General features: G+C 44.4%; 1 protein-coding gene across 20 annotated transcripts in view; it reads left to right on the forward strand.

The window, feature by feature from the left end:
* Window positions 1–27,071, forward strand: part of LOC122939068 — a 129,352-nt gene that overhangs the window by 5,225 nt on the left and 97,056 nt on the right. For 19 of the 20 annotated variants that reach the window (XM_044295014.1, XM_044295015.1, XM_044295016.1 and 16 more), the window contains exons 4-6: window positions 8,272–8,355; window positions 19,461–19,485; window positions 25,936–25,980. In XM_044295014.1, the coding sequence (XP_044150949.1) occupies window positions 8,272–8,355; window positions 19,461–19,485; window positions 25,936–25,980 (154 nt within the window). Of the gene's footprint in view, window positions 1–8,271; window positions 8,356–19,460; window positions 19,486–25,935; window positions 25,981–27,071 lie in introns of those variants that run through there. The other variant, XM_044295035.1, reaches the window with a different exon arrangement.

Here is a 27,071-nt window from a genome sequence, read left to right on the forward strand (position 1 = left end):
CCGTCCCTCTGCACTGCAAAAAAAAACATGTTCTATTTCTTGCAATGTGAACGGCTGCACAACAGTCGTGTGCGTGAGGCTTAAAGGGGTTGTCCAACCAAAAATATTCCACATTTTTAAAACCAGCACCAGGATCTGAATTCTTTTGTAATTGCGTGAAATTAAAATCTTTTGATTTGTCACTTTGTTAATTACTCTGGAAACTTTTACTTATCCAAGCCATTCTGAGACTGTATTCTCGTGATACATTGTGCTTCATGTTAGTTGTAAGTTTTAGTTGATGTAATTTACAGAACATTTTTAAAAATTTGCAATTTTCTCTGCTATTAAGACAAACTAATCATCATTCCCCATATGCCTACTTCATGTTGGCATCGTTTTGTAAATGTCATTTCTCGCCCAATTCCTTGGGGGACACAGGAACTCTTGGGTATAGCTTATCTCCATAGGAGGCGTGACACTAAGTAAAAGACTGTTAAGCCCCTCCTCCAGCAGCTATACCCTCAGCCTGGAGAGAGAGACTTCCAGTTTTTTGCTTAGTGTCAAGGAGGCAAGACACTCTCTGCACTGCAGAGTTGTCTTGAGAAGATTTTAGAGTTTTTAATTTTTTATTTTATTTTTTTCACTTGGATTTTTCCACAGGGACAACAGAGTCGCAGTAGACTTCTCTGTTTTCCCGGGGTTGAGCTGCACCAGGGCCGGTTATCCGCCCTGCTGCCTCCCCCACAGAAGAAAAGGAGGACCAGGGCAGCTCATGCTCCCCTGCATCCCGCCAGCACTGGGTCGCCCACCTGCAAGCCCCTCTCCAGCTACTGTCACTTTTGTGCCAGTGGCTGAAGGGGCGTCCCAGCTGGATGGACTAGAGGGTGAAGACGTCGCATGGTGAGGTGGCTAGTGCAGCCGTTCCGCTCCCCTCCACCTCCCTTCCTCTCCTCTCCGTTCTGTTCTAGGCTCTCCCTTTTGCTGATGGCCTCGTTGCTCCGATTCGGAGGCGGCCTGGCGCCCTGTCTGTACTGAGCGGCGCTCATGGGGGGGGCTTGTTTGGGAGCGGCCGGGTATGCGACCGCTGTGCCGTTGTTCTGCAGGACGCCTAACCCGGTCCTCCTCTTTCGGCTTCCTACCTCTCGCTTCCGCTGCGGCGGGGGCCATTGGGAGACCTGTGATGGTTCAGAGCGGGATTTGAATCGCGCGCGCGCGACAATGTTTTCGGCGGGGGGCGGAGTTTCGGTCCGTCCCAGCGTCCTGCTTGGTCTTCAGTCAGGGGCCGGACGTCCTTCTTCCCGCGCCTCACTAGTCCCGCCCACTCTCGTGCCTGCGTGCTTCTGGGATACTCACTGCAGGACGGACCATTGCTCTGGTTGCCGCCGCCGTTCTTCTGCTGCTGCCGCTGCCGTTCTGCTTCCTCTGTGACCTGGTAGGACTGTTGACCCTTCCTCCACTGTAGCCCCCTGGCCTGGACGCAGGGTTTTTTCTATTGCTCCTACCAACATGTCTGACCCCTTAGTGCCTGTGGGACCTTGGTATCATACCTGCACCGCATGTAAGGCGCCCCTTCCTCAAGGGCAGTCTGACCCACATTGCTCGCTTTGCAAAGACCCATCGCAGGGTCCGCCATCTGTTGTGTCACCCCCTGGCCTCTTGGATCCCCCTGACTGGGCTAGATCCCTCTCCCAGGCTGTGGTTAGTCTCACTAGCGTTGTGGGCCGACTTGCAGATGTGTTGCCCTTGTCGCAGCCGGATGATTCCCCTGCTGGGCCCTCCGGGTCCGCTATCTTGGCCGACCCGTCTGAGTCTCTCAAGGGCGGATCACCGGTCATCCTCGGATGCTTCGGTATCCCCCCCAAGGGTGCGTTCTCAGTCGGGTCCTTCCTCTTTGCAGGATTTGCCCTCTGAAGGGGAGCTGGTTGATTCCGATTGGGATATGGATTCGGCACTGCCTTCAAAGCTGGCTTCCGCTGTGGGCCACCTTATAAACAATATCCGTGATACCTTTAAGATTCGCGATGATCCTCCTGATCCTGAAAAAAACAGTGTTTCCTTTTTTCGCCAGAAGCAGGCTTCTGCGGTTTTTCCCCTCCATGCTGACTTTTCGTCAGTGGTTTCTAAGGCCTGGGCCCGTCCTGATGCACGTTTTACCCCTCCAAAAAAGTTAGATGTTTGTTATCCGTTTCCGGCGGATTGCATCACAAACTGGGCGTCTCCTCCTAAGGTCGACCCCCCTGTGGCCCGTTTGTCCAAGAGCACGGCTATTCCCGTCGCAGATGGTTCTTCCTTACAATCCACTGAGGATCGCCGTATAGAGGCCCTCACAAAGGGTATCTTTTCGGCCTCCGGATCCGCGCTTAGGCCAGTCTTTGCCTCCGCTTGGGCTGGAAAAGCGGTTTCAGAATGGGCGTCTCAGCTGGATCTGGAGCTTGAATCCGACGTCCCTATTCAAGACCTCCGTGCCTTGGCTCAACTTATCGTTCAGGCTGGTAGATTTGTATGTGAAGCATCCCTGGATGCAGGGGCTCTTATTGCCCGTTCGTCTGCCCTGGCCGTTTCGGCTAGGAGGGAGCTTTGGTTAAAGGTTTGGTCGGCGGACGCCGCGTCAAAGCGGTCTCTTACTAGCCTTCCTTTCTCTGGTTCTCGTTTGTTCTGGACCCGTTTGGATGAAATCATCTCTGAAGCCACGGGGGGGGGGGGAAGAGTACCCATCTTCCCCAATCCAAGGCTAGGAGCTCCACTCGTGGTCGTCCCACCTTCTCCCGCTTCAGGTCTTCTCGTAGGGCTTCCGCTCCTCGCACCGCCTCAGGTCCGTCCGCTAACCCTGTCCAGGACAGGCGTAAGAAACCCTTTTTTCGGACCCAGCCCTCCTGGTGCAAATCTCAACCTGCTCGCGCTCCCGCGACCAAGCAGGCCCCCGCCTGAAGGTGCGCCCCCACCCACCCGGGTGGGGGGACGTCTCCTCCTGTTCAGGGACTTCTGGCAGGCGCACGTCTCCGACGCCTGGGCTCTCGAGGTTGTGTCTTCCGGGTACAAACTCGAGTTTGCGTCCCTTCCCCCAGTTCGGTTCTTTCGCTCTCGGGTTCCCCGGGATTCCCGAGGGGCGGCCGATTTCTTTGCTGCCGTTCACACTCTTCTAGACAAAGGAGTCATCGCCCCGGTTCCTATGGGAGACAGGTTCAAGGGGTTCTATTCGAACCTTTTTGTGGTCCCCAAGAAGGAGGGTTCGGTGCGACCCATTCTGGATCTAAAACGGCTGAACCGCTTCCTTCGTCTTCAGCGTTTCCGAATGGAGTCTCTCAGGTCGGTGGTGGCCTCTCTGGAACAGGGGGAGTTCCTGGCCTCCATCGACATCCAGGACGCCTACCTTCATATTCCAATCGCACGGTGTCATCAGTGCTTTCTGCGTTTTGCAGTGGGGTCCGACCACTACCAGTTCGTTGCCCTTCCCTTCGGGCTGGCGACGGCCCCTCGTGTTTTCACAAAGGTCCTTGCCCCGGTCCTCGCCTTACTTCGTTCCAGGGGAGTTTTTCTGCTTCCATATCTGGACGACCTCCTAATCAAGGCGCCTTCTCTGTCACTGACTTCCGCCAGTGTGGATCTCTCGCTGCAAACCTTGCGCCGGTTCGGTTGGGTTATCAACCTACCCAAATCCTCTCTTGTTCCTTCCCGGCAATTGGTCTTTCTGGGGATGCTGCTGGATACGGATTCAGCGGTGGTTCGGCTTCCGTTGGAAAAGCGCCTGCTCCTCCATCGGTCGGTTCAGAGCCTTCTGTCCCACCGCCGTCCTTCTTTCCGGTTCAGCATGCGGGTCCTGGGACAGATGGTGTCCTGCTTCGAGTCGATTCCTTACGCACAGTACCACTCCCGCACCTTTCAGACGGCCATTCTGTCCGCCTGGGACAAGTCCCAGGAGAGTCTGGATCTGCATTTTCCCCTTTCCCCCCAGGTTCGTTCCTCTCTCCTCTGGTGGCTGCGGACCCCTCTTCAGGGGAAGTCTTTCCTGCCAATGACTTGGCTGGTGATTACCACCGATGCCAGTCTGCGGGGTTGGGGGGGAGTGTTTCCTCCTCGGTCCGTCCAGGGCACTTGGTCTCCATCGGAGTCCAGACTGCTGATCAATGTTCTGGAGCTGAGGGCCATCCTCCTCTCGCTCCGACACTGGACTTCGTTGCTTCAGGGTCGCCCTGTTCGGGTCCAATCGGACAATGCCACGGCTGTGGCGTACATAAATCACCAGGGGGGCACTCGCAGCGCGGCGGCGATGAGGGAGGTGTCTCTGATCCTTCGCTGGGCGGAGGTTCATGTTCCTGCCCTTTCGGCCATTTACATTCCGGGGGTGGACAATTGGGCGGCGGATTTCCTCAGCCGGACGACGATCGACCCGGGGGAGTGGTCTCTGCACCCCGACGTCTTCGAGTCTCTTTGTCTCCGTTGGGGTCGTCCGGACGTGGATCTCATGGCCTCCAGATTCAACCACAAACTTCCCATCTACGTGGCCAGGGCCAAGGATCCGGACGCTTACGGCGCGGACGCGCTCGTCCTCCCCTGGACGGAGTTTTCGCTCCTCTACGTGTTTCCGCCCCTGCCTCTTCTTCCGCGTGTCCTTCGGAAGATTGCGGCGGAGGGCACGCCAGCAATCCTAATCGCCCCGGACTGGCCGCGTCGTCCGTGGTACGCCGACCTTATGTTGCTTCTGGCAGACGCTCCCTTGCCTCTCAGAGAAGACCTCCTCTCTCAGGGGCCCATCTTCCACCAGCATTTAGGGTCGCTACGTTTGACGGCGTGGCTATTGAAACCGCGGTCCTGACGCGGCGGGGGTTTTCTGCTGACGTGGTCCGTACCATGATTCGTGCGCGAAAACCGGCCTCGTCCAGGATTTATTATCGTACCTGGCGGGCCTATTTGGCTTTCTGTGAGGCCTTGGGGACTCCCCCTCTGAGGTTTTCCCTTCCTACGGTTTTATCCTTTTTGCAGTCTGGTCTGGTTCTGGGCTTGGGTCTCAGTACCCTGAAGGGTCAGATTTCGGCTCTTTCGGTCCTTTTTCAGCGTCCTCTGGCTCCGCTCGGTCCGGTTAAGACCTTTCTTCAGGGGGTTGCTCACTGTGCTCCCCCCTATCGCCCTCCCGTTCCTGCTTGGGATCTTAACGTTGTATTGACGGCTCTCCAATCTTCCCCTTTCGAGCCTCTGCGCAAGGTTTCCCCTCGCTTGTTGTCTTGCAAAGTTTTCTTTCTCGTCGCTATCACGTCTCTTCGGCGTGTGTCTGAGTTGGCGGCTCTTTCTTGCGTGGAGCCTTTCTTGGTTTTTCACCAGGACAAGGTGGTCCTCCGCCCTGTTCCGGATTTTCTTCCGAAGGTGGTGTCCGCCTTTCACCTGAATGAGGATATTGTCCTTCCTTCTCTGTGTCCGTCCCCGTCACATCCCCGGGAGCGGGAGCGGGAGCTTCACCGTCTGGATGTTGTTCGGGCTCTCAGGATCTACCTGGATGTGACCAGACCCTTTAGACGCTCAGATTCTCTGTTTGTGATTCCGGAGGGTCCGCGCAGGGGGCTGGCGGCGTCTAAGGTGGTTGTTGCCCGCTTCCTCAAGATGGCTATCGTTGAGGCTTACCGTGCTCGGGGCGGGGATCCGCCCTTTGGTGTTACCGCTCATTCTACCAGAGCGGTCGGGGCTTCCTGGGCTCAGCGTAATCGTGCCTCGGCTGAACAACTGTGCAAGGCGGCCACCTGGTCTTCTTTGCACACGTTCACCAAGTTTTACAGGGTGAACACTTATGCCTCGGCGGATGCTGCTTTGGGCCGCTTGGTCTTGCAGGCGGCGGTGCCTTAATGTTTACGGTGCCTGGTTCGCTTTTGATTGTGGTCCCTCCCTGTTTGTGGACTGCTTTTGAACGTCCCAAGAGTTCCTGTGTCCCCCAAGGAACTGGGCGAGAAAACGAGATTTTTGTATAACTTACCAGTAAAATCTCTTTCTCGCTCTTCCTTGGGGGACACAGCGCCCACCCATTGTTTTTTGTTGCCCTACGGGTGTTTTTTTCTGACTTGTTGGTATTGGTTTGGTTACTCCTTGCCTTTGTCTTGCACTACTTGGGCACATAACTGGAAGTCTCTCTCTCCAGGCTGAGGGTATAGCTGCTGGAGGAGGGGCTTAACAGTCTTTTACTTAGTGTCACGCCTCCTATGGAGATAAGCTATACCCAAGAGTTCCTGTGTCCCCCAAGGAAGAGCGAGAAAGAGATTTTACTGGTAAGTTATACAAAAATCTCGTTTTTATTTTATATGGGAGTGTATTTTGTAAATGCAAATTTTAAACTAAGGGGGGTCATTTTTTTAGCTGAAATACTCCTATATTAGGCGTATTACAGTCGCAGATTGCGGGGAATGGGACAGGCTGGCAGGCCTGTCTCATTAACTATTTTCTATGCCTGTTTTAGGCAAGAAAAATGTTGAATGCCCCTTGCAGATGAGCATTCCTCCCGCAGCAAGTCAGCAACGCAGCTCCTGGCTTGACCTCCCAGCGCTGCCGGGGGTCACATAGCAATATATTGATTTATGATGCTATGTAACTCTTACAGTTCTGGAATGTATTGGATAACACTGGCATAATACGGTCAGTGTTATCCAATACATTCCAAAACTGTAAGGGTTATATCGCATCATAAATCAATACAGTGCTATGTGAATCCCTTCAGTGCTGGGAGGTCAGGCCCGGTGCTGCGATGTGGACTTGCTGCGGGAGGAGTGCTCGTCTGCAAGGTGCCTAAATGTAAGACAGCTAGATGCTGTGCTAGTACGTCACTGCCGGGACGGGGTTAAAGAGGAAGTAGCGCTTGCACAAGCACCACCTCCTCTTCTTAAAGGTTCACATACTTTTGCCACTTAGTCATTTATTTATTGAGGAAAATGATCCAGTATTACATGTATAAGTCTAATATTTTTTACTTATTTGATTATCTACTTTTATGACTTGTGTGAAAATCTCATGTAGTTTTAGGTCATATTTATGCAAAAATATAGAGAATTCTTACAGATTCACAAACTTTCAAGCACCAATGTACTTAAAAAATAAACAGCCCCTTTTTAACCCCTTCCCGACATAGGGGTTTTGCATTTTAGTTTTTCACCCTCTGCCTTCATTTAGCTATAACTTTATTCTTCTGTTCACATAGCCAGACGAGAGCCTGTTTTTTGCAGGGCAAGCTATACTTTCACTTTCTTTGAGTACTTTCACACTAGCGTTTTTTCTTTTCCGGCACTGAGATCAGCATTGGTGTTGTGCAGGTATATGACATATGATGACTGCAGCCAATCGCTTTCCTCAGCAGTATTCTCTAACTTCAGCCACTACCAGAGTCGTTATGCCCCTTGATTGGGTGTCTCTTTAGATGTGTAAGGCTGCTGTGTGGTCTTTTCTACACACCTTCAACAATGCCAGGTGCATACTTTTGCATCCTTGGATGCTTTGGGGTGCAAAGTACAACAGGCCGCAGTAACCAAGGTGCATCCGGCAGTGTGGTCTTTTTTTTTCATAGTTTTTCCTACTCCTATGTACTGTTTCGAACATCCCATGGTCCTGTGTCCCTCAAATTACACAAGCAAGAAAAGTTTTTTTTTTTTTTTTTTTTGTGTTACTCCCACCAAGTTCTAGGCTGTTGTTGTTGTTCCTTTTTTTTTTTTTTTTGTTCCCGCTAGGTTCAGACCCATCGTAAAAGGGTTATCCGAAATGCGGCTGCCATACGTTCTTCATGTGACCCCAAACTGGTATTACAACCTGCAGCGCATACGTGAGTCTGAATCTCTCACGGAAGTGCTAGCAAGCAACTTGGACGCGTGCATGTGCTGCAGGTTGTAATCCTAGTCTGGGATCACATACTAAACATATGGCAGACGCATTTTGGTTAACCCCTGTGCTTTTAATAATCTATCCTCACGATAGGTCATCAATATCAGATTGGCAGGGGTCTGACTCCCGGCACCACCAACGATCAGCTGTATGAGGAGACGGCGCGCATAGTGTGTATGTACCATCTCTTTTCCTGCTTTGCCATAGACATAGCAGCAGCAGGTAGAGAGATGGGAGACAGAACATGCACGCTGCACCATTTAAATGCATTCACAGTTTTTATTTGATGCATGATAGACAATCGCACCCAGTCCTTCAGTGTTTGTAGGATTTTATCGTATTACCAGTATGCTTCCTGTATTTCACCTTTATTGCTATTTGTTCAAACTAATTAAACCTTTACCTTTTTTATTTTTTTTTTGTTTTCATTGTCTGGCTCTGCAGGACTGCAGCTTTTCCTGTAATTCCTTGCAAAATTTTAGAATACATCTGCAAATTGTACATAACAAGTCAAGTGAAAGCCTTCAGGTACGACAGTTTCCATGGCATATTTAATGTCACACATAAAATGTTGATTTTTCTGTATTTGTGCACTTATTGTGCATTGTTCAAATACTAAAGGGGGCTATACTAGATTGTCAGCTGAGCCCACCAATTACGGTGGCACTGGCTGACCATTTATTGTTTAAGGGGGTTTTCTCTATCATGCCACATGTAATAGTTAAGTTCAGCAACTCAAGATAAAATAACAAATCTGCAGCTTAACATATAAAACATTATAAAGTGACTGGTGTTCAAAAGACTTAAAGGGAGTCTGTCATCACGGTTTCACCTTTTTAAACCTTCCCATAGCTTTCTAGCAGCATTAGTTGATAAAAACGTTGCCTTTATAAGCAATCGTGGACTTATAAAACTGGCAAAAATCATCTTAGTAGGATAGCCGGCGCATGCGCATTAATTACTGTGATGCCGTACCAGGAATGGCCATCGCAGTGCGCATGCAGCGGCCGAAGGCAGGCGTGGGATCTCAGCGAGAGAAGTAGTAAGAAGATGGGCGGGCAGAGGGAAAGACTGGGCGGGGGGAAGCGATGATAAGGCAGAGCTGCCTGGGCACCTATGAGGTTGACACCGCCCCTGGGCGCTTGCGAGCCCTCATTTGCATATCCTACTAAGATGATTTTTGCCAGATTTAGAAGTCCACGATTGCTTATACAGGTAACGTTTTTATCAACTGTAATGCTGCTAGAAAGCTATGGGAAGGGTTAAAAAGGTAAAACTGTGATGACAGACTCCCTTTAAAGGGGTTTTCTGATATTTTCGAACTGATCAACTCTCCTCTGGATAGGTCATCAGTACATGATAGGTGAGTGCCTAGGCCATGTTAGGTCACGTCTGTTGGTCACATGGTGTAGGCGCAGCTCAGCCCCATTGAAGTGAATGGGGCTAAGCTGTAATACCAAGCACAGCCGCTATGAAATTGGTGGCACTGTACTTGGAGAGCAGAGAGAAGGCCGCATCGCCACTTGGAGCTCCGGTGCCTTCTAAAACAGTTGATTAGTAGGGGTCCTGGGTGTCTGACCCCTACCGATCAGATACTGATGACCTCTCCAGGGGTTCTAAAATCCCAGAAAACCCCTTTATTTTAAACTCCAGTCGCATTTTAATATTTTACCCGTTAGGCTGGAGATTTGTTATTTTGTCTGTTGATTAAAAAAAACACACTATTACATTTGGCATGATATCTAGATTAAGGTGGTCATACACCTTACATAAATGTTGGATGAACCCATGGGTTATTGTGAGACAGACTGATATATAATATATATATTGTATACTGTGATATTATTAGGGGGGGGGGGGTGTTTCAGGCCTGTTGCGTTTTAACATGCCTGATCCTTTTGTTCTTGAGGGAGATGTGCCTTGCAGATCTGTACTCCCCTCTTGCTCTTGAGATAATATGCATGTTTATGAGGTTTAGTCAGCATGAATAATTGTCAGCTGAAAGAGTTGTATAAAATGTATTGCCAGTTTTAAAGGGGTTGTGCAAGAATGAAGGGAAAGGGGGTTTGGCCAGATCACCATCATGACTAATAGTCACATGGCGCAAGGGGATTCGGTCACCGGGATTCGGCAGGCGATCTCAAACGGAATGTTAACAGAGAGGGAACCCAGCAGAGCATCTCAGGCCTGGAAGTAGCGGGGATCCAGCACAGAGAAGCAGGTAAGTGTAAGTAAGCTTCTCTTTACAGGTCCGGCCAAGTTGGGGGGGTTTGCTAAAAACCCCTCCATTCTTGCACATCCCCTGAGGTTTTATGATAAGTGTTCAATTTTTTTTCTTTTTCAATTAGAGTTTAGATCAGCAGGCTGACATAATTGTGTCTTAAATACACTGCTGTTTATATGAAAATATGGCAGTGTGTTTTGTTACACTTTTTTTCTCTGTTTGGGCTACAGAGATTATGGCCTTGTTTTTATCAGAGCTCAGTGGCGTACAATGGGTAACCAGGCAAAAGGCGTGCGCTTTGTCAGAAGTTGGGCCTAGCATCCAGCAGTCCGTGTGCTTGAACTGGCAAGAAAATAAATGTGGCAGGGCCACCATGCTCAATTTTCGGGACAGTGACAAAGCCAGTGACACATAATTGTGTCTTAAATACACTGCTGTTTATATGAAAATATGGCAGTGTGTTTTGTTACACTTTTTTTCTCTGTTTGGGCTACAGAGATTATGGCCTTGTTTTTATCAGAGCTCAGTGGCGTACAATGGGTAACCAGGCAAAAGGCGTGCGCTTTGTCAGAAGTTAGGCCTAGCATCCAGCAGTCCGTGTGCTTGAACTGGCAAGAAAATAAATGTGGCAGGGCCACCATGCTCAATTTTCGGGACAGTGACAAAGCCAGTAGTGTAACTGCACTCGTGCAAAAAATGTTGCACAAGTGCCATTGAAAAAGTTGCAGCTGTGCAGTTTGCAAGTTTTTTTACACCACTAAAAGTGGCATATTTTAATAAGTTCGGCCCCATGAGTTAATCACATTGTGTCCTAGGATCTGCTGATGCTAAGAGAATTCGCCAGGATGGCCAAAATCGCTGCAACAGTGGGAATGAAGTAGCTTATGCCTCCTTTTGAAATTTGGAGAGCCCTCATTGTTATTTAAAGGGGTTGCCCCATTATAGCAACTTTGCACATATCCCCTTATACTGTGGACAAGAATGGGGGCTCCAGTTGCTCTGTTAGAATGACTCCGCAGACTCACTTGATTTTACTGTATGATGCTACTGGAGATAGTACTCCGCTATCTCCAGCAGTCTTGTAGAAAGTGGAATGCAGTGCATGTGTGTGTCTGCTACTTTATTCAAACTGAAGAACTTGGGCTTCTTGCACACGACCCCATGGCTTTTTTTTTTCAGTTTTCCGGAACAGCTGGCCCCTGATAGAACAGTACTATCCTTGCCCGTTATGTGGACAATAATAGGCATGTTCTATCTTTGAACGGAAATACATTTTTTTTTTGGGCGGATCCGTTGATAGGAATGGTTTTGTAAACGGAACGCAAAAAAAGGAACGTATGCAAGAGGCCTTAGGCCCATGTTCTAGTGATTATGGGGCTCACAGAGGTCGGACCTACGGTGATCAGACACTTATCCCCTTGTCCCGTGGATAGGATATACTGTTTTAACCCATTTATCACTTTGGCAAAGTCTTTTCCTTGGCTGAAAAAGGCACAATGCACTTGTTTGCTAAATCTGGACTATTGCAGTGGTTCAGCTTGCCTACAAATTATGTCATTCCTTCGTCTATCCACCTTCCTGTCTTTTGTGCAAACTCTAAGGACCCTTTTCATGGCCACTACTTGAAGAATCTTCTGTGCAAACTTTTAGGTAATCTGTGTTTATAATGTTAGAGATTACTGAGAAGAAAGAGATGCAAATGAGCTCTTAAGCTCTGCAGTCAATGTTCCACAAGACTACTGAGAAACTTTGAAGAACTTAAACTGGACGGTAGTAGGATGCTAGGATGAGAAGGCTTTACATTAGAAAAAGACTTGCTATAACTTTGAAACAAAATATTTTGTCATTCAACTAACCGTTCTGGGCAGAAGACTGGTTCAGTGTACTCATTATAATAAAGATGTAACTATTAAAACTGCTTTACCTTTGGACAAAAGCCATAAAGTAATGAAATGCCTTTTCCAATGCGCAATGTAGAATTTGATGTCTAGAAGAAAAAACTATATGGACAGGCGAACAAAACAAAAAAGTATATTGTTACTGGAATTCTCTATCTGGAATTGTGGGCCCTGTGAATGAAGGTTTCTCTTTACATCGGACAACCTATGGATACTATGAATACTAACTGTATTTCATGAAATTTGACTGACCATTGTACATTTCCTTAAATCTTGGATTGAGAAGACAAGATGACAGCTGGATTGGTTCTTGGTTTCAAGGTCGATGGTTTCTGCATACAACAGGCTATACTTGAAGAAATACATACATACCTGCATAGAAGATATACTGGAGAGGAATTTCTTCGCATTTCCATTTTTCATGCATTAACTGGCCTACCTACATGTAAACATATGTGTGAGTGGGCCTCATGTCCAGTGTAGGATGTGCTGTTATTTTCTGTATCCTGCAGGAGTTCAGAGGGAGGGAGGGTGAGGCTCTTGTGTCTCCCTGGGGGCTTCACCGGCTGAACAATTTGCTGAGCAGTCCAGTGACAAGACCTGGAATGTGTTGGAGGGAGGACAAATGGGCTTTTCACCTTTTACTCATGGACATAGAAGGATGGTCGAGGGCATGTAGTTGTTCACGCCCCTACTTGCCCTAAGCGAATTATGAAAAAACTAACTAGAGGAAGTAGAGGTTCCTGTCTGTACTGGAATGGTCAGGATCTATGTTGAAGCCAGGAAGTGAGGCTATTTGTGAAGATCGCTGGGTTGGGGTCTTCCCCTGAGATATCCGTGCAATATTGGACTATAAATAAAAGAGTTGAACTCCATCTGGCTATTGTAAGAAGACCCACAGTCGCCCCCTTGTGATAGTTTGTCCTGTTAAAGAACATTGCAGACCCATATATTTATGTGAAAGCTTATCATGGTATATTGATTTTGCCAAGATATATACTTGTTCCATAGTTAACAGTAAATACCCTTGTCATATTTAAAGGTAATTTAGACCCTGAAACCACTATCACATTAAAATGTTGAGTAATTGCTTTATAAAGTGGTCCCTAAATACATTTTCAGTTTCAGCATTATTTAAAAAATTAACCTATGTAGTGCTTTCTGTATGCTAATTAGGGTTAACTAGTCCTAAAATGTCTGGTCGTGAATACCTCACTTCCAAGTTGATTGACATCCCTTGCCTCTTCTAAGTCTCAGATATACAGTTGCATTGTGCTCCCTGCACATGTGGAGTCTGTCTATAGAAATGTACTGAATCCAGCTTTAACCCTTAGGATAGCAGAGGTTTTTCCGTTTTTGTGTTTTAATTTTTCTTCCCCATCTTCCTTGAGCCATAACTTTTTTATATTTCCGTTCACATAGCTGTATGAGGGCTTAATTTTTGCGGGACAAGTTGTACGTTCTAATGCCACCATTAATTATGGCATACAATTTAGTGGGCAGCGGTAAATAAATTCCAAATGGGGTGGAATTGAAGAAAAAATGCAATTCCTCCACCATTTTATAGGTTGTGTTTCCCACGGCGTTTCTGTATGCTGCAGAACTGACCCATGACCTTCATTCTCTGGGTTAGTATGGTTACAAAGACACCCCATATGTATATATATATATTTTTTTTTTATGTCTACATAGTGTACAAATGTGAACATTTTTTATATATTTTTTTTTTTTGCATCACCATATTCTGCCCCCACAACTTTTTTATTGTTATATCTACTGAGCTGTGTGGGTGATCATTTTTTGCAGGACAATCTGTAGTTTTTATTAATACCATTTTGGAGTGTGTGACTTTTTGATGACATTAAAAAAAAAAATAATTGGTAAGAGAAGCAATGAAAAAATTTCAAATTGGCCATTTTGACCATCCCCCCCCACCGTTATTGGACAAATATATTTTTGTTTTAATAGTACGGGTGTTTCCGGTTGCAGGGATACCCATGATGTTTATATTTTTTGCTATTTAGGTATTTATATTTTTATTATACGAAAAAGGGGGTGATTTGAACTATATATATATATATATATATATATATATATATATATATATATATATATATATATAAAATTATTTTATTTTTTTACTTTTTGTCATGATTTTGACGCTTGTATTTTAGAGTACAGAATTCATTTTTTAATTTTGAACAATCATGGATTCTTAAAATGCATTTGTTACTGACTATTACTCATTTCTTATGTTGGCCTGCCACCTGGTGTCCAAAATAAGAATTGCAGCTTGAGTGCCCTTAGCTTCTTCAGCGAGGCTGAGCACATTAAAAATCAATTACCAGCATCCTCATTGGCCACATAGGATGCCGTTAACAAGCCGGAAGCGTGAGCGTCTGGGTTTTTGATCTTACTTGATCACAGCATCTAAAGGCTTTACTTACTGCAATCGCAATTATTGCCGGCCATGTTTGTATAGTGCGCCAGTGCCCTACATGTATTAAATATTATCTGGTATTAATATTCACATTACTCTATTACGTCATATACATTTAGAAATGTTAATCATAAATGTAGTTCATGTTCTATCAAGCTAAAGCCCGTTTCACGCTCTCCTGCTGGATCTGTACTATTGTTTGCACACGTGTGCTGCCAGAAGTCCACCCGGCCCCATTCACTATAAGGCCTCTTTCACACGAGTGTGACAGATTGGCTCCGGATGTGTTTAGTGAAACGCGCACCATTTTGCAAGCAAGTTGTCTGCACATGCGTTCAGTTTTTTACACGCAGGTGCAATGCATTTTTCACGCGCGTGATAAAAAACTGAAGGTTTACAAACAACATCTCTTAGCAACCATCAGTGAAAAACACATTGCATCCGCACTTGCTTGCGGGTGAAATGTGTTTTTTGCTGAACCCCCATTCAGTTTTATTGGGCCGGTGAAAAACCTAGAACTGATGCATGAAAAAAATGCTCATGTACACAGACCCATTAAAATGAATGGGGCAGGATTTAGTGCGGGTGCTATGCATTAATGTCACGTATCGCACCTGCGTGGGAAAACTCGCTTGTGTTGAAGAGACCTAAAGGGTAGGGGAGTAGATCCGGCTGCCCTTTGGCATGTGTGCCGGGCTGCGGCCAGATTTCCGGCTTGTGCCCATTATAGTGAATGGGGCCGGGGGGACTTCCGTTGCTGGAAAAGCTTAACGCCAGTGTGAAACTGGCCCTACTTATTAAAAAGAGTGATAAGCAGGGGTTCTAGTAGTGATAGAAAATCAGTTTTCACCTCTCCTATTTTCTCTCCTGTCCCTTAGGCAAGGGCTACATGGCGGCACTAGTTGCGAGCAGGATCACTGAGTAGTGGTGAGCCCAAAGAAATCCAACCGTGTTTGATTTCTTGCAAGTGCCTCGGCAATCCCATTAATTTCTATGGGATAGTCGCTACTCAGCCATCCTGACCACGTCAGCTGTCGCGTTACCAGTGTCGCCATGTAGCCCTAGCCTTATACTAGGTATCTTCATTCTGCTTCAAGGCCCTTTACAATGCCTGAAACTGCGCTGCACATGTTCAGTAGTAAGTTCTTCCTCTAAAGACCTGAGGAGGAAGTTCACTACTGGGCATGTCTGCAGTCATCTCAGAACAGCTACAAGTAAAGTTAATTAGATGGTTCAGTGCTTCTATATGTTAGGTATAATGTGTTGGGGTATGTTCACACAACGGATTTTGAAAATGCACTGAAAAAATTAGCATTGAATCTGTGCTGATTTCCCATCTGATTTTTGGTTCTGAAGACAGGATCAGGAGCAGTTAAGCACTGCCAAGCTATCAGACGCAGTTAGAGCACTGCTAGTCTAAACATGGAACACCATAGAACAGGTACAGAAGATCAGACAAGGCAAAAACATCAACAACACTTTACCAGGTGACACCACACAGAAGGGCAGATGGCAAAACCCTATGGGTCAGCAGCAAGGGGCTACACCCAGCAAGGCACAAGACCGACTGACCCCAAGCCCCACATCTCACTGGTAGAAATGGCTGCAAGAACAGGGGCGCCTGATAAGCCACACCCAGGAACAGATCAGGGAATGTTAACCCCACCAGAACCAGGAGTACAAGAACCATAGAACACACAATCACACGTGGATCGGAATCTGTGCTGATTCTCCCATTGAAATGAATGTGAAGCTGAAAAAAAATAACTTGGGAATCACTTGGGAAATCAGCACGGTTCACACACAAGGCCGCAACCAGCACGCATGGCAGAACCAGCAAACATGGGAACACCCACATCCAGTACACAAACCGCATGCAGCCAGCCTGCACTGCATCGGTGGCAGGAACCACAGAGATACAGACATGGGGAGTACACATGTTCACAGGCATAGTGCACACAATACACTGCAGCCAGCATGCAGCCCATGCAACCTGCATACACAGGTTTCAGCCTGCAGCCAGTACGCAAGAGAGCATGCAGCCAGCCTGCACGATCACAGTGGTCACAGTGAACCGCACCGTGACAGCTCACCTTAAGTCCAGTGAGTACTTTGGTCTCTTCACAGATTACCAAGCACAGCGCCGTACATTGTATAGTGGCTGTGCTTGATATTGCAGCTCAGCCCCATTTACTTGAATGGGACTGAGCTTCGCCTAGGCCACATGACCGATGTACAGTGATGTCACTGGCCGAGGAAGAGGCTTAGCACTCAAACAGTTGATCAGCGGGTGTCCTGGGAGTCTGACCCCCGCAGATCTGATATTGATGACCAGTCCTGAGGGTAGGTCATCAATATCACATTCCTGGATAACCCCTTTAAAGGCTATGTACCGCGGCAATTTTATTTTTTTGATTGCATTTTACTCATCATAGGCTTAACATAAATTTTTTCAATTTGTCTTTATTAAAAAAAATGCTGCCTAACTGTTAGAATGCTGCTTTTATTTTGTGCCAGTCATCTAATAACCCTGATCTATAAATTACTAATAGCTCAAACATTTATTTACAGGCTGTGTACACCTTTGGGACAATTTTTTTGGGGGGCGAATTTGGGGCTAAAATTTGTTCAATTGGTCTTTATTTATATTGAGCTGTTCAGTAACAAAGGGTTAACTGTTTTGCTTGCTGTGTGCATTCTACTTTCAATTTATGCTGGTCTTCTAATAACCCTTATCTGTAATCTACTAAGAGGTCCTAAACACTTATTTAAGCCACATTGTTATCAGTAAGATATAAATTAAGCTTTGAGTGTTCAAAATGTCAGAGATAAGGAGCCTGTTAGCTCCCTGACTGATGGAAAAGAGAATTCAAATCTCTCTCTTCTCTAATCTTTCTAAGGATTCCATATTTTTAATAAAGACCAATTGAGAAAAAGATTTTCAGCTCATAATGAGTACAATGCAATAATAAATAAATAAATTACCCCAAGTTGTACATGCCCTTTAAGCCACATTCTTGAACAATTGAGCTCTAATGAGTGTTTATACATCAGAGATGAGGAGCCGTCAGCTGAGCTACGGGGAGCATGATACTGGAGAATTTCAAGGCTGTACAGAGAAAGGGGCTCACATTTTTAATAAGGACCCATTGAAAATATGATTTTTAGCTCAAAATGAGTACAATGTAATAATGAAAAAAAATGCCCCCAAAGGTGTCCAGAGCAAAGAGACACTGAATACAACAACTCCTGCTATGGCAGATCTAGCATTTAAAAGGCTAGCAAGGATTTCTTCAATTCCTGCATAGTGGCTGCTGCAGATGAAACGTATGGCAAAGTGCAACTTGTCCCAGCAATAATGGCCATCATTTCTGAACCTGGGGCCACAGCTTTTTTTTTTTTTTTAAAAAGGCATTGCATTATAGAGGGCAAATCTTCTAAATACATACTTGGTGAAATGCTGCTGGTTTTTCACAATACTGCAGAACTGGACTTAACCTATAGCAGTTGCCTTTCTTCCCCAAGGACTTGCAGTAGGTTAAAATTGTCAACTGGAAAATAACTGAATGGCCACAAGAAAAAAAATATATGAAGCACTTAATGACTTTGGCATGCAACATGTACACAGAAATGACTCACTAGATGACTGAAACTCAATGATGGTGGCAATGGGTAAAGCAGATGGAAGTCTGGCAATGGAATAGGCTGAAGATGATAATGGGATTTAAATAGAGAGCGGTGAACAACAGACAGCAAAAATAAGAGCTGCAGAAACTGACCTTGTTGTGCAGTATAACCCAGCAAGATGGCCCGGACAAATCAAACACTAACGTAGGGTACACAAATACAATACCAATAGACTAGATTCTGACTGTGTGATCAAGAAACTGGGAACAAATGCACAGGTCTTTCACTTTACCCAGAAACATTGAAGATCTAAAGGAAGGCTAATCAATCAATAACGCCTCCCTAAATTAACCAGGCTAAGCGAGTCAATAAAAGTGAGCCTGATTCAGGTGCTGTGTTTGTTATGCAGCTGTCATACAATCAGTGTCCATAAAGAGGCGAGGATGAGGCAGCAAGGAACTGTCTGTTGCTTATTATTACACTTGGCTTTTATTTGTTATTAAACTGAAGTATATTTCTAAATTCAAACTATTTTGATAAAAATACACATCTGTTAATACAATAGGGAAAGCCCACAAGTAATCTTTCACTTCTCAGTTGCAGAGAAATTGTTCCGGTGCAGCTTTCCCCGACAACGGGAAAAGGCCTTTATAAGACAACCCCTTTTAAATAATATATGGTCATATAATGTAGATATTTTGTTAATAATTTACATACATACAGACAATGGTCTGTTCTAAGAACAGAGCTGAGGTAGTGGGTAGTAGTGGTCTGCTTGGCCCAATAAAGTAAATGGGTAGGGCCACTTAATACTATACGGGGAGACTGGCAGCCTGAACCCTATGGATACTCCATGTGTGTTTTGATGGGAATACCCCTATAGTGGATTTATGAACTGGAATATACAGCAATGTAAGTGCGTTTATAGGGTTAGTCATGATATAATTTAAGAAATCGACCTGTACTTTTGCAAGTAGCGTCCAGTAATTCTTCCTTCTTGAGGGAATATTGGCACTTCCTTGTGCATAGTGATTGATTTACTGACACATTCTTATTGTTGGTGTGCTTGTGGCATTGCATGATCTAGTCCACAAAACATCACCTTGCCCGTCGGGTCAATGATTAAAAGCACTGTGACATTACTTAAAACAGGTATTTTTTTTTCTGTGCAGAAAACTTGTATATGACTGCTTGTATTGAACCGTCTGCAGCAATTGCCTCATCGGGGTAAAACGTCTCTGGGTGGCCTGCTTCTTTTCACTTCTCCACAATACAACAGAGGATTCCTTTCCACATGGGGATAACTGGATCCTAAAGGCTTTAACTTGCTATTCTTTCAGTGGAAAAAGTTTATTTTCCCAAGTAATTGTGAACTTGTTTTTTTCATAAGGTTAATTGTTTTTTTTCTTTTGTTTTGGGGCTGATTTGCTTCTTCACTTTAAAGGCTTTGGGCACAATACATAAATCAGGTAAGTGTATTTTAATTCTGACATGGATCCATACTTCTATGCATTTGCTAGGGAGACTGTGAGCTTCTGTGCAATGCTATTGTCTACTCTTTTACAAAAAAACTCATTTTTAGGCACTGCATTTACCATTTACATGTTTTTGACACTAACTGGAGTGGCAAGCTGAATAAAGTATTTTCTATACAATTCACCATCACATTAAACCTTTAGATTGGGTTCAAGTACAGTTTCCTTTACCCTCGGGAGAAATCCACCTGTCATAGCATTTATTTTAACACTACTGTAAGAAGTAATGTCGGTGAATGATGGATATAATTCTTAGGGTATATTCACACAGCAGAAAATACATGTCAGTACCCAGTGTGTTTGCAGAGGAGTCCGCATCAGAAATCCGGGGCTGACGCTTGGGTATATGCTGCGAATGTGTAGTTTGAATGCTGCAAATTACCTGTATTGATTGGGGCTAATCCCTCTGCGGACACCCTGCCCAGTTTCCCTTTAAAGATGAGCTCTTTGCTTTGTGAAGGCACAGCTGATTCCCTTTGAGGAACAATGGGAGACAGAATAAACAGATTTATTGAGAACATCACACCAAATCTCCGACATGAATGTGTCTTTAGCATATATTTTAAAACATACCTATTGCTTTTTTCCGTGCAAAACTATGTATTATCTTGGACTTTTTCCTGCAGGCCCTTTCTGTAAGTGTTGAGAATCCTCCTCTGGATCCCCATCCTATTGTTGGGTTTTCTAAAACCTGGCTGAGATAATGGAATAAAATAAACGTTTAAAACCCACCTCCTGCCAGAAGTGGTGAATTCACTCAATCATACAGATGACCTCTTGCAACCCAGTCACTGACCTCAGTGGTCGCATGCTCATTTGGGGCACATGACAATTGAGGTTAGTGATTGACTGCACTAGTCAAATGAATGACCTACATGATATCGTTGAAGTACCTGCAGTTACAGGAGGAGGATTGAACTTATACTCATCCATTCAGTCCAGCATCTCCAGTCCTTGTTGGTCTTGCAGTGAAAATGCCACGTGTGTCATAATTGCTGCAGCCAGTCATTGTTTGTGCATGTGCATATGACCTCTGTGGCCAGTGATTGGCTGCTGTAGTCTTTTGAATTGTGTACATGACATCACTGCAAGTTTGGCGGGTGGTTGAGAAGATAATATTTTTATTATAACTTTGCCTACTCTAAAGTGAAGAAAAACTGAAGAATATCTACATCTAGTAACCATCAGTGAAAAATACATTGCATCTGGATGCCTTCTATTTTTCACAAATGCCCCATTCACTTCTATATAGCCAGGGCTGAGTGAAAAATATACATTATAGAACATGCTGTGATTTATTTCTGGAACGCAGTGAAATTAATGGGTCAGGATTCAGTCCGGATGCTATGCATTCGCTACATGGGAAAGAGCTACTCGTGGGAAAGAACCCTTGTGCTGAAGATTGCCCTCCAAGGATTTCACCTTGTGCAAAGCTTGGGGTGAAATGTGCTTCAAATCCACCGTCCATTTATTTCTATGGGGCTACAAAAAACGTGGACTGCACACTGATCTGCCCTATTCTTGCCTTTATGTGGACAAGAATAGGTATTTTTTCAATGGGGCTAGTGGAAAGTACAGGATGTACACAGACAATGTCCATATTATGTGGATCTGCAGTTTGCGGACCACAAAACTGATAGTCGCGTGAATGCTCCCTAACTAGAAGGTGATAGGATGACGTTGTACTAAAGTGTGACTGTCATATTTTTAAAAAAATTTTTTGCTAATGTGTAGGGTTAGGGATCATTTTTCAAATATACTTTTACTTAGGGAAAACCTTTATTTATAGTAGAAAACTAGGGCTGAAATGTCCCTTAGCAGCCATCCTTTTCAGAGCCGTTGCTAAGGGACGTACGTCTGCGCTGACTAGTAAGACTGGCTGGAAGCTGGTGGGCGTCTGCCTGCACTGCTCCTTCATATAGTGAGGCCAATAAAGTGATAACTAATGTAAACATATATTCAATATATAAATAAATATACATTCTTCCTTTCTGCTCACTGACCAGCTTAGCCAGTGCTGTCGGTGAGCTCTCCCCCTGTACTCCCGCCAGGAGCGAAGCCTGTGTGAGCGGCAAGTGCTCACAACAGGCAATGCAGGGGGACAATCCTCTATGGTATATAGGGACAGTTATAGTATATAACATGTCCCTATGTACAGTAGCAGTTTAACTGGTTGACATGTTGTGATGACCTTTTCACTACATGGCCCTGTCAATCAGAGGGCAGAGGGTGTGGCAGAAAGAGCAAAGTCTCGGAGTAACAGCAACGCCCCCGCTGCTCCTAGAGGCTCATTTACATATATTAAAACCTCATTTTGCTCAGCACTGCGAGAACATATGAACATGGGACCTACACAGATGTCTTCAGCTGCCAAGTGCACATGTAACAGGCCAGCCAGTCTCGTACTGTAGGTACAAATCTGCTGAGAGATGTCTTTTTAAGCCTTGCCTCTGGAGAATGTACAACTGCTAGAACTGAGCGCTTTTTAGAAACAAGGAAGTTGTATGTGGATATCTTCAACATCAAAATGTGTTGCTTGGCCAGGAAATAATAATAATAATAAAAAAATAAATAAATAAAAAGTCCATGCTATGGCTGTTAAAATTTTGTACTATTAGTGCATGTTTTTAATTGACGTTACACATTTATGGAATTCACAGCTGTCCATTGGCTAGGCTTTGGGAATCTAGATTCACACGACTATATAAATGGATCCTCATCCGTTCCGTAATTTTGCAGAACAGGTGCGGACACATTAATTTCAATGGTGCCGCAAAAGATGTTGACAGCACACCATGTGCTGTCCGCCTCCGTTGTTCTGTTCCGCAACCCTGCAAAAAAATATGGAGCATGTCCTATTCTTGTCTGTGGTTGCGGACAAGAATAGGCATTCTCTATATAGCGCCGGTCATGTGCGGTCCGCAAAATACGGAACACACACAGCACGTATCCATGTTTTGAGGATCCACAGTTTGCCAACCGCAGAACACTTACGATCGTGTGAATGCATCCTTATAGTTGCATTGTCCTGCAGTCAGAAGATTACTGTATTACAGCTTTATAGGTGCTGTTGGCAGTCTTCTGTCTGTTTGGCTACCTGACAATGCTTTCAGTTTTTAGTGGTTGCAGGTGGGAAGTTAGGGTTGTTTTCCCCTCATTCTTGCTGCAGGGTTAAACGCCTTGTTTGATATGGCTGTGAATGAAGAATCCAAGGAGCAGAAGTGAGTAACTTAATGTTACATTATCAAACTTGTTGATGGTCCTGTTCCCAAACTGCTCGCATAAACTGAGACTCATGTGTGTGTCATGATTCTTTTGTTTTTGTTTTATTTTTTAGACTGGGGAAAACCAACGTAAGGGGAGAGATTTTTTTTTTTTCTTCTTAGAGCTAGTTCACTTGGAAGTCGAGTAATTTCCCATAGTAGGCCCTTTTGAAAATGCAATGGCTTTATTGCTATGGAACAAACAGCTCCACTTTTCTGTTGCCATGAGCGTTTGGGCATTTTGCATTTGTAGACAGGACAGTTTTCCCAGTATAACCCCATATACCTACCAATGTGTGTGTGTATGTATAAGCACTTTACAGGGGCATGGAAAAGTTTGGGCTCCCCTGGTCAAAAAGATTAAATGATCTCCAAAAGGCATAACGTTAAAGATGACACATTCCCTTTGTACAGTATTTGAAGCAAAAACAAATTTTTATATTTTACATTTTCAAAATGGCAAAAAAGGAAAAGCACACAAAGCTAAACTTTGGGCACCCTGCATGTTTAGTACCTAGTATCACCTCCTTAGGCAAGTATCACATCTTGTAAGCACTTTTTGTAGCCAGCCAAAAGCCAAGATTCTTCCTTGCAAAAGTCTGCTATTTCTATGAGATTCCTGGGTTGTCTCGCATGCACTGCTCTTTTAATGTTTATCCACAGATTTTCAATAAAGTTCACATTAGGGGACTTTGAGCGCCATGGTAAAACCTACATAGACACCTTTTACGCAACTTTGTGTCATTATAATTGCATAAAAGTTGATATCGGTGGGTAATAGTGAGACCCAAGCAGAAATGTATATGCACAGTTCCTCCTAAAAATCAATGTCCAACATTTGCAGAGTTCATACATACCACTTAGGCCCAAAGTTAAATTCACATATCGTTATAATTCACAAGAACTACAAAGAACCAAAATCTGGTTTTAAGAGGTAAATTTTAAAAAAACTAATAAAGTATCTGTAAAAAAAAAACAGACACCTGACGATTGCAGTTGCCTTTATGGACTATTGACGCCATTATTCAACTTCATTTATGCTAGTTTCATACTGGCGTTTACTTGGTGCGTGTAGCAGTCTTTGTCGTGCTGCCGACAGATTTACACTGCTCCCCATTTATAGTGAATTGGGTCGGGCGGACTTCCAGCAGCGCATGGGTGTACACTGTTCCCCTGCGGGAACAAGATAAATGCCAGTGTGAAAGTAGCCTAAAGGGAGTTTTCCAGGCTCCTGATATTGGCGACCTATCCTTAGGATATGTCATTAGTGTCTGTTGATGAGGGTCTTACACCCAGTATCCCCGTGATCAGTTGTTCCCTGGAGACTTCAGTGCTGGAACTAGCATTTTTGAATGAAATAGGAAGCACAACTCCGTTCGAAGTGTGGTAGTTGTGCTGGCTAAATAGAGCTTCCTGCCTTCCGGGAGCCATTCATTTTTATCTTTTTCAGTTCACGTAGCTGTAAAAGGGCTTATTTTTGTGGGACAAGTTTTGATTTTTAATGGCACCGTTTACTACTGCATAGGATATAGTGGGAAGCTGTAAAAATATCCAAATGTGGAATTGAGGGAAAAAAAAAAGCTATTCTGGCTTTTTTTTTTTTTTATGGTAAAAATGACCTGTTACATTCATTCCCCAGGTCACAAAGATTAGGTTGATGCCATAATTTGTCTAGTTTTTCAATCCAAAAAATTAAACCCCCATAACTTTGTTTATAGTTATTTTTACGGAGCTCTCTGAGCTCATTTTTGCAGGATCGGTAGTTTTTATTTGTACCATTTTGGAGCGTGTACAGCTTTTTGATTTACTTTTTAAAAAAAAAAAAAAACTACCTTTTTTTTTTTTCTTTTTTTTTTCCGTTTCGCTGTATGGGATAAATATTTTAGTAGTATGGGCGTTTTCGGATGTGGTGATGCCCATGAGGTTTAGAGTGTGTTTGTTGTTTTTTTTTTTTTTGTTTTTTTTTTGTTTTTTTTCCTAAGTCAACCTCGGTTACTATAACTTGCAATAATTAAATTGCATCTTGTATTCTATATCTATGCACTATAGAATACTGAATTCGGTATATTCCAGTGCAGTGCTGCCACCTACAGGCCTGCATTGGTATATACTAGTAATATTGGCCTGTACCCATCTGGTAAGATGCCCATTTTGCTCTTGAGGGGGCTCCATCTTTAATTAGCGCGAGTTACCTTTCCTCAGTATAGGTCATCAATATTAGTAGCCTGGAAAACTCGTTTAAGGCCTCATGCACATGACCGTATGTATTTTGCGGTCCGCAAAAAGTACGGATAACGTCTGTGTGCATTTCGTATTTTGCGGAAATGAAAAGCTGGCCCCTGATAGAACAGTCCTAGCCTTGTCCAGAATGCGGACAATAATGGGACATGTTCGTATTTCCGTTCCGCAAAATAATAGGACATGTGGAAACGGAATGCACACCCATTTTTTCAAGACCCGTTTAAATAAATGGTTCTGTATACGGTCCGCAAAAAAAAATAAAAAAAATTAATGGACACTGAAAGAAAATACGCTCGTGTGCATGAGGCCTAACTTTGTGACAAACGGGAATTATAAAAAATAAAATAAAATTTGGATCTAAAATAGACATCCAAGCAGAAATTTACACACAAAAGCAATGCAAATGAGGTCGTCTCATCTCGCCGTTACTAAGGCAAGATGAGACACAGTCCCGACCACCTTACGGCCGGGAGGCTCTGTTTATACTGCCATCATGGAGTCTTTACAACTTTCTTGACTGTTGAGAAAAAAGTTGGTACATCATAGATTCCATTTTCTTTTAATGGCTTACTTGAGCTTCCTTTTAATTTCTGTGTTTTTAATATATTTTAACAAGGGAGAATTAGTTAAATGCCTGTCAGCATAACCCTCCTACTGCTCTGTTATGGCAAAGGCTCGTATCCCCTTCATTTACACAAGTACAGTGACTTGTCCATAACAGCCGACTGCAATTACGACCCCATAAATGGCCTCTTTTACGTTAAACTTGTAGAATCCTCTAGAATGTAATGTTGTATGTTAAAGGAAAATGCTTTTAATCAGAATTCTCTTGTAATGCCAATGTCTGTGTTGATGCATAATTACTTTTGTTATTTTTAAGTTCCAGAAAAGCCAAAATGGAGTGTGGTACTGGAAGCTCAGCCAGGTATGAAAATCTATATATTATTTTTTTCTTTAAAAGCTCTACATTGTAGCCCTGTTCCAAGAGAATCACAACCCTTTTATTCTGGGCCAGAGGATAGGTCATCTATGCTGGGGGGGGGACATTTCCCTGAATTAATATAATACTGATTCGCCAATAGCTTATAGGTCACAAATAACCTCCTTCTTTTTTTTTTTTTTTTTTTAACTCGTTTTATTGAAGTATAAAGTTGCAATATTGTCATACATGACAGTTTGACCGGACCATAAAGTCAATATTGCGAGTATACAGAGTCAACGTGCAAGTTGACGTTAAACAAACAAAGGAAACAAACATTCCGTGGTACATAATCCCAAAAATAATTTCCCCTGGACGCAGCAGGGTTGCGTGGCAGACACCATTCCCAATCTGAAAATAATTTCCCACCATTCATGTCAGGGACAACATCATATATGGCAATTAAGATCAAAGGAGAAAAAAAATGTACGGTATATACGCATAATAAAGCAATTACAGAGAAGACCTACATTTCCCAGCAAGGCCTGCATAGCTAAACGTAAATAAGAGGCTATCGAGAATTCAGCGTACTAGCGGACGCGCACCACTCCCCCCACACTTTCTCAAATTTCTGGGGGCATCCCCTATGAATGTAGACCACTTTCTCCAGAGGAATAATCTGGTTCACCACCCGCTTCCAGTGGTTAACATTAGTCATCCTATCTGCCATCCACCTAAGAGCTATCGCCTTCCTGGCCAGAAATAGTTTCCTCCAGGAATATCCTGTGGTGATGAGACCACATCTCCTCATCAATAACTCCCAACAGGCACATCTTGGGACATAGAGGAACAGTACCTGGCACTAAGTTAGACAATAAGGCCGTCACATCCCTCCAAAAGCATTGTATCGCTCTACATTCCCACATCATATGCCAGAAGTTAGCATTGGGCTGTTGACATCTTAAGCAGTTGTCATTCTGCATCCTACCCATTCGAAATAGCCTGCTCTGTGTGAGGTAGCTCCTATGAAGTATATGTAGCTGTATCATCTTATTATTAACCGAGGGGGAAACTCTTGTGGGAGCTGCCAGCGCCTC

This window comes from Bufo gargarizans, chromosome 5, assembly GCF_014858855.1.
Source record: "Bufo gargarizans isolate SCDJY-AF-19 chromosome 5, ASM1485885v1, whole genome shotgun sequence".
Classification (NCBI taxonomy): Eukaryota; Metazoa; Chordata; class Amphibia; order Anura; family Bufonidae; genus Bufo; species Bufo gargarizans.